We start from the raw sequence: 14415 nt of genomic DNA on the forward strand, positions 1-14415 counted from the left end.
AAGAGGCTGGAGGGGGCGGGGGGAAGAGGCTGGAGGGGGCGGGGGGAAGAGGCTGGAGGGGGCGGGGGGAAGAGGCTGGAGGGGGCGGGGGGAAGAGGCTGGAGGGGGCGGGGGGAAGAGGCTGGAGGGGGCGGGGGGAAGAGGCTGGAGGGGGCGGGGGGAAGAGGCTGGAGGGGGCGGGGGGAAGAGGCTGGAGGGGGCGGGGGGAAGAGGCTGGAGGGGGCGGGGGGAAGAGGCTGGAGGGGGCGGGGGGAAGAGGCTGGAGGGGGCGGGGGGAAGAGGCTGGAGGGGGCGGGGGGAAGAGGCTGGAGGGGGCGGGGGGAAGAGGCTGGAGGGGGCGGGGGGAAGAGGCTGGAGGGGGCGGGGGGAAGAGGCTGGAGGGGGCGGGGGGAAGAGGCTGGAGGGGGCGGGGGGAAGAGGCTGGAGGGGGCGGGGGGAAGAGGCTGGAGGGGGCGGGGGGAAGAGGCTGGAGGGGGCGGGGGGAAGAGGCTGGAGGGGGCGGGGGGAAGAGGCTGGAGGGGGCGGGGGGAAGAGGCTGGAGGGGGCGGGGGGAAGAGGCTGGAGGGGGCGGGGGGAAGAGGCTGGAGGGGGCGGGGGGAAGAGGCTGGAGGGGGCGGGGGGAAGAGGCTGGAGGGGGCGGGGGGAAGAGGCTGGAGGGGGCGGGGGGAAGAGGCTGGAGGGGGCGGGGGGAAGAGGCTGGAGGGGGCGGGGGGAAGAGGCTGGAGGGGGCGGGGGGAAGAGGCTGGAGGGGGCGGGGGGAAGAGGCTGGAGGGGGCGGGGGGAAGAGGCTGGAGGGGGCGGGGGGAAGAGGCTGGAGGGGGCGGGGGGAAGAGGCTGGAGGGGGCGGGGGGAAGAGGCTGGAGGGGGCGGGGGGAAGAGGCTGGAGGGGGCGGGGGGAAGAGGCTGGAGGGGGCGGGGGGAAGAGGCTGGAGGGGGCGGGGGGAAGAGGCTGGAGGGGGCGGGGGGAAGAGGCTGGAGGGGGCGGGGGGAAGAGGCTGGAGGGGGCGGGGGGAAGAGGCTGGAGGGGGCGGGGGGAAGAGGCTGGAGGGGGCGGGGGGAAGAGGCTGGAGGGGGCGGGGGGAAGAGGCTGGAGGGGGCGGGGGGAAGAGGCTGGAGGGGGCGGGGGGAAGAGGCTGGAGGGGGCGGGGGGAAGAGGCTGGAGGGGGCGGGGGGAAGAGGCTGGAGGGGGCGGGGGGAAGAGGCTGGAGGGGGCGGGGGGAAGAGGCTGGAGGGGGCGGGGGGAAGAGGCTGGAGGGGGCGGGGGAGTTGAGAGGAAGGGGACAGGGGGTAAAGGGTTTGGAGCAGGTGGTCAGTGAGGGAAGGGGGTGCAGTTGGTGGATAGAGTTTTGACCCAGAGACTTGGTAAGTGAGTGGGTATAGACGCCCAGAAAAAATTGAGGATTGATAGGGATCAGATTGTGGTGCCATACACGTACTATAAAGCAGCACAATTTTTTTGGACTAACTGAAAAAGTGAAAAAATTAGATATTATTTAATTAAGTAATTTTCTTGTATTTTTCAATGCAGGTAGGTGGATGCATTTGATATCTTGGAGCATGCTATTGATATCAAATTCTTTCCATATTAGAACTATTGATGTCATATTGATGTCAAATTGTTTCTGAGAGCATTGTGCACATATGAAAGCAAAAATGATGTCCCAAACTTTCAGCTGGGGCTGTTCTCAATCAAGTTGAGACTCTGTTACACAATCCATAATTTATGATTTTCAATTATCCTTTGGAATACTGATTCTTCTCTTGCTTTCAAAGTTGGGCATATGATGTTTATTAATTCTGTCAATACCGAAATAAATCAGAAACTGTGTTTCCAGAATTATCAAACACTATTCAGTTAGTTCAAATTCTTCTACATTTGCAGGATTCATTAGGTGCCTTCACTAAGTGCTATCAAACTGTAATCTTCAAAATGTCATCACTTAATATTCAACACAGCTTATTTTGCATAATGCCAGACCAATAGTTTTGCTAATGCTGCTTTTTATTTGGTCCACATTAGTGGACTTTACTTACTGTAATATAGTTTAGGGTAATAATATAACTAGTCAATTAGAAAAAAGGGGAAGGAATTCTTGGAATGTGGACCAAACACTTTCTTGATCAGAGGAAAGAAAGTATTGGATGTAGTTATGAGGAATGAAATTGGGCAAGTGGAAATGTTTTAGTTTGTAGGCATCAGGGGGCAGTGATCATAGTATCAGGTTGCAAATAGTTACATAAAAAGACAATGAACAAATCAATCATAATACTTAACTGGAGGAGTTTTTGTTTTAATGAGATAGAAAGGGATCAGGCTGGTGAATTGGAATCAAAAACTGGTAGGAAAAACAGTGATCAAGCAATGGCAAGTTTCAAAGAGGAAATAGCTTGTTGTTGAGTACATGCATTCTCGTAAGGGGAAAATGGTCATCCAAAACTTCTTTGACAACTGAAGGCAAACAGAATAAAATGAAACAAAAAAGTAAAAACAAATGTAAAGTTGCTAACATAGCAGTGAAGCAAAATGATTCCACAAAGTGCATAAAAGTTCTAAAAGAGGGAACAAAAGGGGCATAGAAAGAATCCAAAAATAGACTACATACTAACATAAAAGAAAACTCAAACGTCATCAAAGAAAGGGTGAGGTCAATTAGGGACCAAAAAGCATGACTGAGATACTAAATAAGTCCTTTGCTTATATCTTCATCAGAAGGGAGGATGCTGTTAACAGCAGTGAAGGAGGAGAGGTTCATAATTTTAGATCAGATGAAACTATCTGGAAGGAAATACTCAAAAGATTGACATTATTCAAAAAAGAAAAGGAATCTGATACAAATGGAATGCATCCTAGTAAGCAAAGGTGAAAATTATGATCAGAGTCTTCCATCTCTTATGGCATGGTGCCAAAGAATTCCTGGATTGTAAATGTTTCCTGTTCAAAGGGGAAAGAAATGAACCTTGCTCTGCAGGTCAGTCAGCCCAACAACAGTGGGAAGACTTTTAGAGACATAATTAATTGGCACTTAGAAAAATTTGGGCCAATTAATGAAAGTCAGCATGGATTTGTTAAACGTAAATTGTGTTTAACTATCATGATCTTGTTCTTTGATGAAATGAATAAGAGGGTTCATGAGGATAGTACATCTCATATTTTGCAAACAAGCTTTCAAAAATGTGTTTGTAAAATCACCATATAATAGACTTGTTATTAAATTAACTGTCAAGGCTTTAAACAGACAGCGGCAATATAGATACAAAATTGGTTAATGTATAAAAAGCTGTGTGTAGCTTTTTATACATTATACAAATGGTTTTTATACAAATGGCTGTTTTCCAGATTTGAGTCAAGTATATAGCAATGTTCCCCAGGTGTCTGTATCAGGACTAGTGCTTCTTTTGATAGATATCAATGACCCATTCTTAGGTATACAGAGCATAATTTCAAAGTCTGCACCTGACACAAAATTCAGAAATGTAGTAAATAATAAGTAAGGTTATAACTCTCTTCATGAAGACATATGCAGACTGATAAAAAGGACTGACATGCAGCAGATAAAATTTTAACAGAGAAAAGGGTGAAGTGATACATTTTGGAAGAATGAGGAAAGGTACTATAGACTAAATGTACAATTTTAAAAGGGGGCAAGAACAGAGAGAGATTATGGGTGTACACACAAAATCTTTGAATTGGCAAATGAAGTTGCAATGCATGTTAAGAAGCATGTGAAAACAAGGACTTGATTAACAAAACCTTTATGAAATACTGGTTGATTCAGCTGGAGTATTTTGTTCGAATTCTGGGCACCAGACTTTAGGAAGGATGTCAAAGCCTTCAATAAAATGCAGATGATTTACTAGAATAATAGCAGGGGTGAGGGTGTTCAGTTCTGCGGAGAAACTAGGTAAAACTGGGTTGTTCCTAGATCAGGGAGGGTTAGAGATGTTTAAAATCATGAATGGATTTGACAGTATAAATAAGGAGAAACAGATATCACTGGCAAAAGAATTGGTAATGCATATTTAACATGATCCACAAAGGAACTACTGTTGAGATGGAGAAAAAAAGAAGCTGTTTTGGTGCCCGGGAATCCATAGCCTGTAAGGAAGGTGGAGGTACATGCAAAGATAATTTTCAAAAGAAAACAGGATAAATATCTGAACGGAAAACACTTACAATGCCATGGAGATACAGCCAGGGATTAGGACCAATTGGATAGCTCTATCGAAGAGCCAGCAATAGTGCAATGGACCTGCATTTATGCTGTGTATGATTCTATACTTCATAAAATTAGATAACACTGCAGGCCATTCTGCCCATCATGTCTATGCCAATTCTTTGTAAGAAATAGCCAGTTCATGTCATTCCTCGCTCATTCCCCGTAGTCTTCCAATGCTTTCATTTTCAAACCCTATATATAATTTTCTTTCGAAAGTTACTATTGAATCTGACCCGGCAATCTTCTAGAAAGTGAATTCCAGCTCATAGTAACTTACTGTGTGAAGAAAATTCTTTAGCTCCATCAGGTTCTTTTACCAATTATCTTAAAATCTGTATTGTCTGGTTACTGATCCTCCTGCCAATGATAACAAACATGTTTCCCCATACCTACACTGCCAAAATCTCTCATAATTTTATAAATAGTTGTACTTTGATTTACAGAAAATAAATATTACAATTGACTTGCAGATAAACTGGGCATTCAGAATTTGAAATCTAATCTCACTCAATTTGGACTATGGTGCAATTATCAGAAAATAAATTTAAATCTCTCCAGAATCACTTCAAAAGAAAGAAATACATTAACACTATAAGGAAACAAGATAAACAAGAATGATCACATCTGCGAAAAAAGTGGAAAAGGCAGAAGAAGAGCATAGCAAAGCTGCAAAAACAGAACTTTAGCAGCTTGGGAACTCAAGTTTAACAGGATCTGCATGTCAACAAAGTAGTAATGATCCCAATAATACTAATGAGTCAGGTTTTCTGCTGTAACTTGGAAGTAACTTTGGTCAATAAGCTAATAACTGTTAACTGTTATAGTCATCTCAAATCACTATAGACCAGTCATTTATTGACCAATGAAACAATGACAACAGTTATATACAGCACAGTTAATCTCACCGTCTTGACCATAGTATGACAGAAAGCTCCTGTGGGAATAGATCCAGGTAAGGAAAAAAATAAAGAAAGCTAGATTGAAAGGCAAAAGGAAATCACAGGAAGACCCTAGAAGGGAAAAAAAAATTGGAGACAAAAACAAATAGAAAAGGAGAAAAATAATGTAGAAGGGCAGACACAAGGAGATGAAAAACAGAAATAAAAAAGACACAAACAGGGCAAATAGGGAAAATTAAATGCCAAATATTCCCAGACTTGCAAACAAACATTAGCTTCTGAAGGATGGGGGGATAAAAAAACAAGACTTCTATCTATTTCCATAGACTTAAAATGCAGGTTTGCAGGCTTGAAAATAAACTGTTGGAGATGTATCAAAAAAATGGATCAAACATTAGGTGAAGATTTATTGCAAGTAGTTTCATCTAATGCAAGAAAGATGAATTGATTTTGGTTAAATTAGATATAACTGACAATTCATTGGTAGGGAAGATGCATTATTTTCCAATTGTTATCCTCCCATGGTTTAAGTGATTTGTGCTCTATTGTATTTTACGAAAAGAACAGAGGAACTTTCAATGATTTAGATTGTATGTATTAATCATACCCAGTAGCTGTGAACCATATATCTAAAACTGAAGAAGATTTTTGACATCTAATTCTGTGACAAGACTTTGGCGCTATATACCCTACTCATACCCATAATCTCAAATCCATTTACTGATACAGCTGAACAATTTTCTGTTTTAATTCTTTGAGGCTTAAGGTGTCATTGCATTTCTGCAACCAAATAAAGCAAGGGAATATTTAGGCTTTTGTTTTTCTAATTTAACGTAAATAGAATTGAAACTAAATTAGCTAAATTTAGATTCAAATAGTTTTCTTAAATTTGTGAATCATTACTTTCCATGTCTAAACGTGCTCAAAAATTAAAACATTCAAAATAAAATTGAAAACACTAGGGCAAACGAAAAAGAGATAAATGAGAAAAGGTTATATGATATGAAAAATGGAAGGATGCCTAGCAGCCCATATTATGAGAATTTTTTGGTAAAAATACTGTAATTAATCGAAACTATTAACGCATCCAGTGTTTCCCAGCACATTTCCTACTTAAGTGCTCACAATGCATACTGCTTTAGTGTGCATGACCATGAAAGCACACCAAAATAACAAACAAATATTTAATCCATTTTAATTCCTGAAGCATTCAATAAAAGACAATAGTTTCTAATTTGCTAATTTACTTTTGGATTTTGCTAGTATCATACAAAGACAAAAAAAAATTAATGAGACAATACAGATGAATTAAAATCAATACTTCTTTTAACCCTATTATTCTGCTCTTAATTTAAACAGAATTTATACCTTAAGTCAAGAATATTAAACAATTCAGAGTTAAACACATCTGACATTAGTTCAATCATAGCATAGTAGCTAGCTATCTCTCTCACAAACACCAGTACACAATAGGAGGTAGTTTCTCTATCTCTTGGCACAATTTTCAATTACATTGCCAATGACCAAAAATAAAGAAAAATTTAGCAGTATGTTAATGCACACCTTTCAGAACATGATTTAAAGCTCAACATCTTTCAGGTTTTGGAGGAGGAATCAGTAGTATTTTTTCCCTTTTTTCATGCCCTTTGCTGGTAACACCGTGGGTACGTCATATGTCATAAATACCATGAGAACTAATCCATCAGTTGTAATGGCTCCAATAAAACACCACTGTGAGATTGCAATAAGACTGGAAAATAGGCTACAAATCCCAGCTATGCTCAGGCTCGCAATGAAGCGAGACAGAAAGGAGGTGGGAAAGGGATCAAGAGATAGATGGCCACCTGAACCATGACCAGAAAGGGCAGAGGTCACAGGCCAAGGTCTTAATAATATCTCCAGCACCTAACTTCAGTAAGGTACTAGTCTAAGCTTTCATAACAGCTATACAGGACAAAGAGAAAGAATAAATGTGCTTACTTTTGTGGAAATCTTCCTCGGTCCCTTTCTGCCATTTCTATTTGCCACTCCAGACAGTCGGGCGAGTCTCGCTTGAAACCCTATCAAACAAACAGTAGTTTAAGAGATTTTGATACAACCTATTTTACAGCTATTTCAGTTAAAAGGGGCATGGACTGGACTTTGACCTCAGCTCTTTAAAACACTGCCAATCAAGCAAAAAGTAACTGGCAAATATAATTGTTAACTTTAATGGGCAATAGTAATATCTTGATTTGGTAAGAGAAAGAAACATATTAACCCTTTGAGAATTGCATTCAGATCTTGGCATCAAAATCAAAGGCATCAGAAATAATTAGAAAATGTATTCAGGGAAAGCCAAATTGATAAGTGTTCAGTATTCACAGCCCACAAATTTGAACACAAAAGATTCAGAATTATTTTTGTAGGTCTCAGTTTGCTCTTCACCTCAGACTCCATTTTCCAAGACCTAAATATTACTACTCTTTTGTGCATTTTACTCCTCAAATTTTCTCCATTTGAAGATTTACACATCATGTAAGTCATTGTCCGTAATAAATGCAAATCTAACTGTATATAATGTGTCAGCTGTGGGTCAGTGGGGACAACAATCACCTCAAAGGCAACAAATTGTAGATTCAAGGCACTCGAGAGACTTGAGCACGAGATTCTAGATTGGCACTTCAATACAGTATTGAGAATGTGCTGCATGGTTGGAGAATCCATCTTTCAGATTAACCTTCTCTCAGGTGGACATCAAAGTCCCCATGGCAGGGAGGAGGAAATGGGGGCAGGCTCTCTTCTTCGTGTTCTGGTCAGTATTTGTCACTCAATCAGATTATCTGGTCATTATCACAATGCCATTTATGAGACCTGGCTGCGCAAATATTGGCTGCTGCAATTCCGACATTATAAAAACATAAGAAATAGGAGCAGTGGTAGATCATTTTACTCTTTGGTTCTGCTTTGCCATTTAGTATAATCATGGTTGATCTACTACCTCAACTCCACCTTCCCACGTTATCCCCATATCCATCAATTTCCTTAGTATCCAAAAACCTCCACCTTTAATATTATCAATTACTGAGCATTCACAGCCCTCTGAGTAATGTGTATTGGAACAATGGTTACACTTCCAAACTTCTTCATTGGCTGCAAAGCACTTTGAGATATCTTGAAGTCACGAAAGGCATTACATTAAGCAAGTCCTTTCTTTTCTTATGTCAGTCTCGTCACAGCAATTTTATTCATTCACCCGATTACATGCACAAGATTCACTATAGGTCTAAAACTACGAAAAGTTTATATCAAGGGGCTAATTGTTATGCAGAAAGCGTAAGAACTTGTGAAGAAAATTGGCTTAAATGCTGTTTAAAATGAAAATGTTCTGAAAAATTAAATGCATTTGTTAACAATAAAACATCACGGCTTAAACAAAAAATAATTATAGTATTTAATAATAGCATGCAAAGTTTGAAATGTAGTAAGAAAATATTTTCTTTTTCTCTTTGTACATAAATCACTTTTTCTCATTTCCATCTATTGATTCTAGCAAATCTATTCAATCTGTTTTCTTTTTAAAGAAATTATACATTTGGCAAAGACACGAAAAGGAAAAGAAAAAGGTCCAAAGTTAACACATTTCCAATATACTGAAATTGACAGTCTAAAACATCATAGTTCAGAACCACTGGCAACTCTCCTGTCAAGCAAAGAAGTCAAATTATTAAAGATTCCAGCATCCACAGTATTTTGCTTTTATTTAAGTAACATTATTTAATAACTTCACACCTGTAATTGGAAGCAAGAATGTTACTGACCTCTTTGGGATGATTGTGTCATGAGAGGAAAAGTACCAGTTAAGATGCTTTCAAATACTGGATCCGGCAGTTCGCTCTCCAGTTCCAGGGCATCATCTTGCTCCCACCAAGGAATGATCCCAGCAATGCCACATGCCCCACCAGATTCACCCTCAAAGAACCAGTCACTCTGTTCATCGTCACCTTTAAAAAAAAATCAAGTCTTAAAAAAGTACATTTATATACAAGAAGTATTGTACAATTAATCTCTGCCAAACAAATAAGCAACATAACTTGGCATATGCCTGGTATCTAAAATGTTCAAAACATCCATGGATTACTTTTAATATGCTGTTAGGAACAAAATTCTGCTATTTAAATCTCAATATGCAAACCTATAAAAAGTGAAAAGGGCAGGACTCAGCAGGCCAGGCAGCATCCATGGAGAGAAGTATAATTAACATTTCAGTTTGATGATGCTTTGTCAGGAAAAATAGATTCATAATAAGCTTCAAAAAAATGAGAGGAGAACAAAGAACAAAGAGGAAGGTCTATGACAGAATGGTGATGTGGAAGATGTGGTAAATGGAACCCTTGGTTCTGGGAGGAGTTGGGGTAGAGGGTAGAAAGAGGGAGAGCAGAAATGTGTCAAATAGATTGGACACAGCTGAAGGCCCTGTCAATCACTCCGGCAGGGGAAATCTTCACTTGAGGAAAGGGGACAATCAAAAGTGTTAGTAGGGAAGGTTGCATCGTGTGGGCAGATGCAATGGAGATGGAGAAACCAGAAGAACAAAAATAAGAGTCCTTACAGAAGCGGGATGAGAGTCCATGGAACTGTAATCATGTTAGTTGATAGCCTTTTGCCAGAAATTAAGTCAGTAAAGTTAAGGATGGGATGGAAAAATTCAGAAATGGACCAGGTGTAGATAAGAGAAGGGTGGAAATTGAAAACAAAGTAACTTGTATTTTCCAATTCAGTACGAGAGCAAGAAACAATACTGACATTCATCAATGTACTGGGAAAAAAAAGAGTTGCGGGAAATGCTGGAATTGGATTGGAAGAACAAATATTCCACCCATCCCCAAAAAAAGGGAGGGATAGCTGGAATCCATGTAGGTTCCCACAGCAGCCACTTTGGACAAAGTGGTCATAAAGAATATATTGTTCATTACAAGAATAAGGTCAGCCAGGTAATGGAGAATGGTGGTGGATGGAAGGGGGGAATAGACATGTCACGGAATGAGACTCTTCCCTTCCTTTCCTTGAATTCCCCAAGTCCATTCTGGAGATAGGCTATCAGATAATATTCTTTACAAGCCGCAGATTCCCACAACTGCCTTGACTACACTTCTCGCATCTCACTTGGTAGAATGTAGAATCATAGAATACCTACAGTACTGAATGAGGCCATTTGGCCCATCGAGTCTATACCAACCACAATCCCACCCAGGTCCTATTCCTGCAACATCACACATTTACCCTGTTAATCCCTCTGACACTAGGGTCAATTTAGCATGGCCAATCAACCTAACCCACACATCTTCGGAATGTGCGAGGAAACTGGAGCACCCGGAGCAAACCCATGCAGACACAGGGAGAATGTACAAACTCCACACAGACAGTTATCCAAGGCTGAAATCGAATTCCTGGTGCTGTGAGACAGCAGTGCTAACCACTGTGCCACTCGATCACCTTTAATCTTAACTGATAGTGGAGGAGGGTGGAGGTTGTTGTGTCGTGAGAGCACATTGGGAAAGAAACTTTGTATCCCAGGTATTTACTGAACAGCCCATTTTCTCATACGCCTCAGGGAAGGAAGTTACAATGATCAGGTTTCTGAGCTCAATTATCCAAGGTCTCAAATACTCCTTCTGAGTGCAACTTATTTCAATTTAGTATAGTATATTTGCTGAATACAATGTCATCTGCTCTATATTGGGGAGACCAAACACAAATTGATGATTACTTCGCAGGACACCTCCCTCCATTCAGTCCACAAGTATGACCCTGCATTTCCAATCACTTGTTTTACGGACAGGCGGGGGATTCATTTAAACCCACCTGATTTCGTCCCTTGCCACCCATCCGGAAACAGAAAGGCAATTTTGATTTCCACCTTCACAGTTGGTGGCTTATTTTCCCCAACCCTTTAATTTAAAGTAACCAAATCCTCTATTAACTCCGTGGCAAACTCAAGGAAAAATGAAAGGGTTGGTTTATTTTACACACACACAAAATGCAGAAAGGGGTCCTTTCCTTTTGCACTCATAATGAAACAGAAATGAGGGAAAAAAATGGGTACAGGGCAAGACCATGATAAAAATAACAGTTATCATTCCACTTGAATCCCGAGGCAGAGGTCCAATGGCATATTCCTTCAAGATTAGAAAGCTAAAAAAGTATTGCAAAGTGATCTGCCTCTCCAGAAGTGAGGACTTCCACAATGAAAGAAAGCACCCAGATATTAATTAGTCTTAAAGGCACAGATTCAGATGTTCTAATGTCACCAGTAGTACACAGTGTAGATGAGCAACAAGCAATATGCTGTTACCTGTTAGATAGCAAAATAACAGACCGCTCGGATACATGGCACTATTACAGGTTCCAGAAACTTGAGGGAGTTCATGTGACACAGCTCCCACTTCATTTCCTGGATTTTGGCGAAAGGATGTATTTTTCCAGGTCCTGAATTTTGACAGGTTTACCAGAGGAGTTGGTGCCCTTTTGCTCCTTGCAGACATACCATCTCTATGACCACAGTATTGTCTTAGAAATGTAAAGGAGGTCGGTGCATTTCAGTCAGGGGTGCATGAGTGCTCCTTTAAAGATAACACAGTCCCCGCTGGTTTCGGAAAAGTAAATATTCCTCTGGTGCAAGTCATGCTTAATCACTCATTGTCCATTTAAAAAAAAGTAGCCAGTTTGACACAGATATATATTTCCCTTTCTGTCTTCTAGACAGGACACTTGTCATTTCAATTCTGGATCATGCTTCTATTCCGACCTGCTACAGTGTACCAATGAAACTTAAAATAAGCTTGAGGAAAAACACTCCATCTTTTGACTCAACAGTCATCTGCATTCAAAATTGAGTTCATAATCTCCAACTCCATTTTGCTTATTATTTTTTATTGCTGGTTCATTTTTTTCCCGGTCTTTTTCTTTATTCCCTTACTTTGCAGTTGGATAACTGGCATCTAGCCATTCACACCTCACCTAGACAAATTCCACCCCCTTTGGGTTTTGTATTATGAAGCCATATGTTATTTAATCTCTCCTGCCCTCTACGTTGTCATACATCTTCCTTTCTGTTCTTCCCTTCCCCCCAATACCACCCATTTCACTTGCCCAATATTGATTACATATCTATTTTTCCTGAGTTCTGAGATCAAGTCATCGACAAAAACGTTAACTGTAACCCTCCACTGATGCTATCTGACCTACTGAGTATTTTCAGCATTTTGATCTTCCCCCCCCACCCCCGATTTCAAGCATCTGCTGTATTTTGTGTTTGAATTAATTGATAGAGTCTTATCAGTTCACATTTCAAAGGAATTATAATCAACATCATCCTCTTTTTCTGCCTGATTTAACTGATTGCTCAACACTGATGAGATATTTGGGAAACTGTACAAGTTTCCGAGTTTGAATCTATGAGGGAAGTGGATTACTATCAATGTTCATTGACATGTTTGCAGTCAGCATTTCAAGTATCCTTTGTAGCTTCCTTAGAATATTGAGTCCAATCAATTCTCCCAGCTCATTTCCTCCAATGATGCTGTCAAGTCACTGTTTTAAAAATTCAAAATCCATCCCTACTTGCAGTTGGTACTCAGTTAAAACTCACATAAATAGTAGGAGTTTCAAAGAACAAGACAGCATCTGTAATTATTTTCCTGCAATGGTCAATGTGAGGAGTGAAGGAATGAAAATGATAAGATAAAAAGGAGTTGCAGGAAGTTCAACTAGTTCAATCATGGAATTTCACTGAACAAGTTTATCTAAATGTCTAATGCCAATATTTCCTATGTCTAATAGTGATATTACCTTTTTCTGAGAAAGATGCCTTGAAATTGCACTGTACACAGATTAACAGAACTTAAGTTATCTATTTTACTGAAGGTGTTATTAACCTATTTATTTTAATGTGCCTGTTTGGTGTGTCCATTTTACCTGCCAAATAATGAACAAATATCATCCTTTTCGCAATTGAAGCTACATTTCAAATATGAGCTCCAATGATCCAGTTGGTTTATGAAGCAATTGAGCTATAAAAAACTAGGCTTGCACTGCACTGAGCTTGCTACTCTCAGGCACTGCGGCAAATGGTTACTTACTTGTTCCCTCGCAGATGCTGACTGACCTGCTATATTTCTGGGATCTTGAGTTTTTGTTTCAGATTTTCAGTACCTGCTTTTTTTTTGCTTTTTGCCCACTTGTGTTGCCACATTTAGCCTCAGCATCCTGAGACAGGAAGAGAAATATTATCCTTATCATAACAGCTCTAGCTAGAAATGCTTGTGTGCGAATATCAAAAGTGGCCAGAATAAAAGGGTTGAATTGTGTGGGCGTAGACCCTGCTGAAATGGAAAGTTCATTTGTGGGCTGGGAGCCCAATTTTATGCTCGACAAGCTTACCCATTGCTCTTTCCATGGTGACCCTGTCAAGTTGGGAAACAGGTGCCCTGATTGGGAGAGGTTTAAGAGAAAATATTTCTTAATTGTCTTTTAATTACATTAGTTACTGAATTGACAGATTAAAGGTGTTATTCCCTGCTACCTTCAAAGAAGAGGGCATCTGTAATTATCTTCCAGCAACAGAAGTTCAATTAGTTCAATCATGGAATTTCACTGAACAAATTTATCTAATCAAACCTTTCTTACAATTTTGTCCTGCACTTTTTCCTTTTTTCAACTTTTTTCTGACCTCCAAGTTTCCAATGTTCCCTCATGTATGCCATATTCCCCCAATTGATCTCTCTCTCTCTCTCTCGAGTGTTGTGCAAAGTGAGCAGGATGTTTGCCTTGGAGCCTATGGTTAGTGCTTGTGCGTGGAGTCTTTTAACATGGGGAGACTGTTGCATTGCAGCTACCACATAGTTCTGGCTGACCAAGAAACTCTTTCACTCTTACCTGCCACAGCTGTGTTGAAAGGATTTACAGGTTTTCAAACAACCTACTTGGCCATACTTATAATGCACCTTCCATGATCATCAAGTCATGGGGTGGGGCTCAAACCTGGAAATTCTGGTTCAGATGTAGGTACACTACTCACCACCATCTACCCTTCTGGTATACAGGTTTGTTCTGATGCACATCTTTTCAGAGAGTTTCTATTTCTCCTCTAGTCTAATGTATTTGGATTCTGTTTCCTGTACTGTATGCAATAAAATCTCCAACCCAGCTGTCATGGGGACTAGGTACCATAGTGAATTAGAGAGCAGGAATACCACCTACAGACCTTGGGGGTGAGGTGGAAGTAATGGGCCTCTACCAGGTATGGCTAAGGTGGGAAG

At 40.8% G+C, this 14415-nt stretch overlaps 1 protein-coding gene across 5 annotated transcripts in view; it reads right to left on the reverse strand.

Annotated features, from left to right (window-relative positions):
• Window positions 1-14415, reverse strand: part of gpatch2 (G patch domain containing 2) — a 232829-nt gene that overhangs the window by 178646 nt on the left and 39768 nt on the right. For all 5 annotated transcript variants that reach the window (XR_013888285.1, XR_013888286.1, XM_080200539.1 and 2 more), the window contains 2 exons: window positions 8917-9099; window positions 7097-7176 (listed from right to left, as the gene is read on the reverse strand). Coding sequence is in view for 3 of the 5 variants with exons in the window: in XM_080200539.1 (XP_080056665.1) it covers window positions 7097-7176; window positions 8917-9099 (263 nt within the window). In the remaining 2 variants the exon portion in view is untranslated. The remainder of the gene's footprint in view (window positions 1-7096; window positions 7177-8916; window positions 9100-14415) is intronic.

This window comes from Carcharhinus amblyrhynchos, chromosome 12 (genome assembly GCF_965287045.1).
Source record: "Carcharhinus amblyrhynchos chromosome 12, sCarAmb.v2.hapA, whole genome shotgun sequence".
Taxonomy (NCBI): Eukaryota; Metazoa; Chordata; class Chondrichthyes; order Carcharhiniformes; family Carcharhinidae; genus Carcharhinus; species Carcharhinus amblyrhynchos.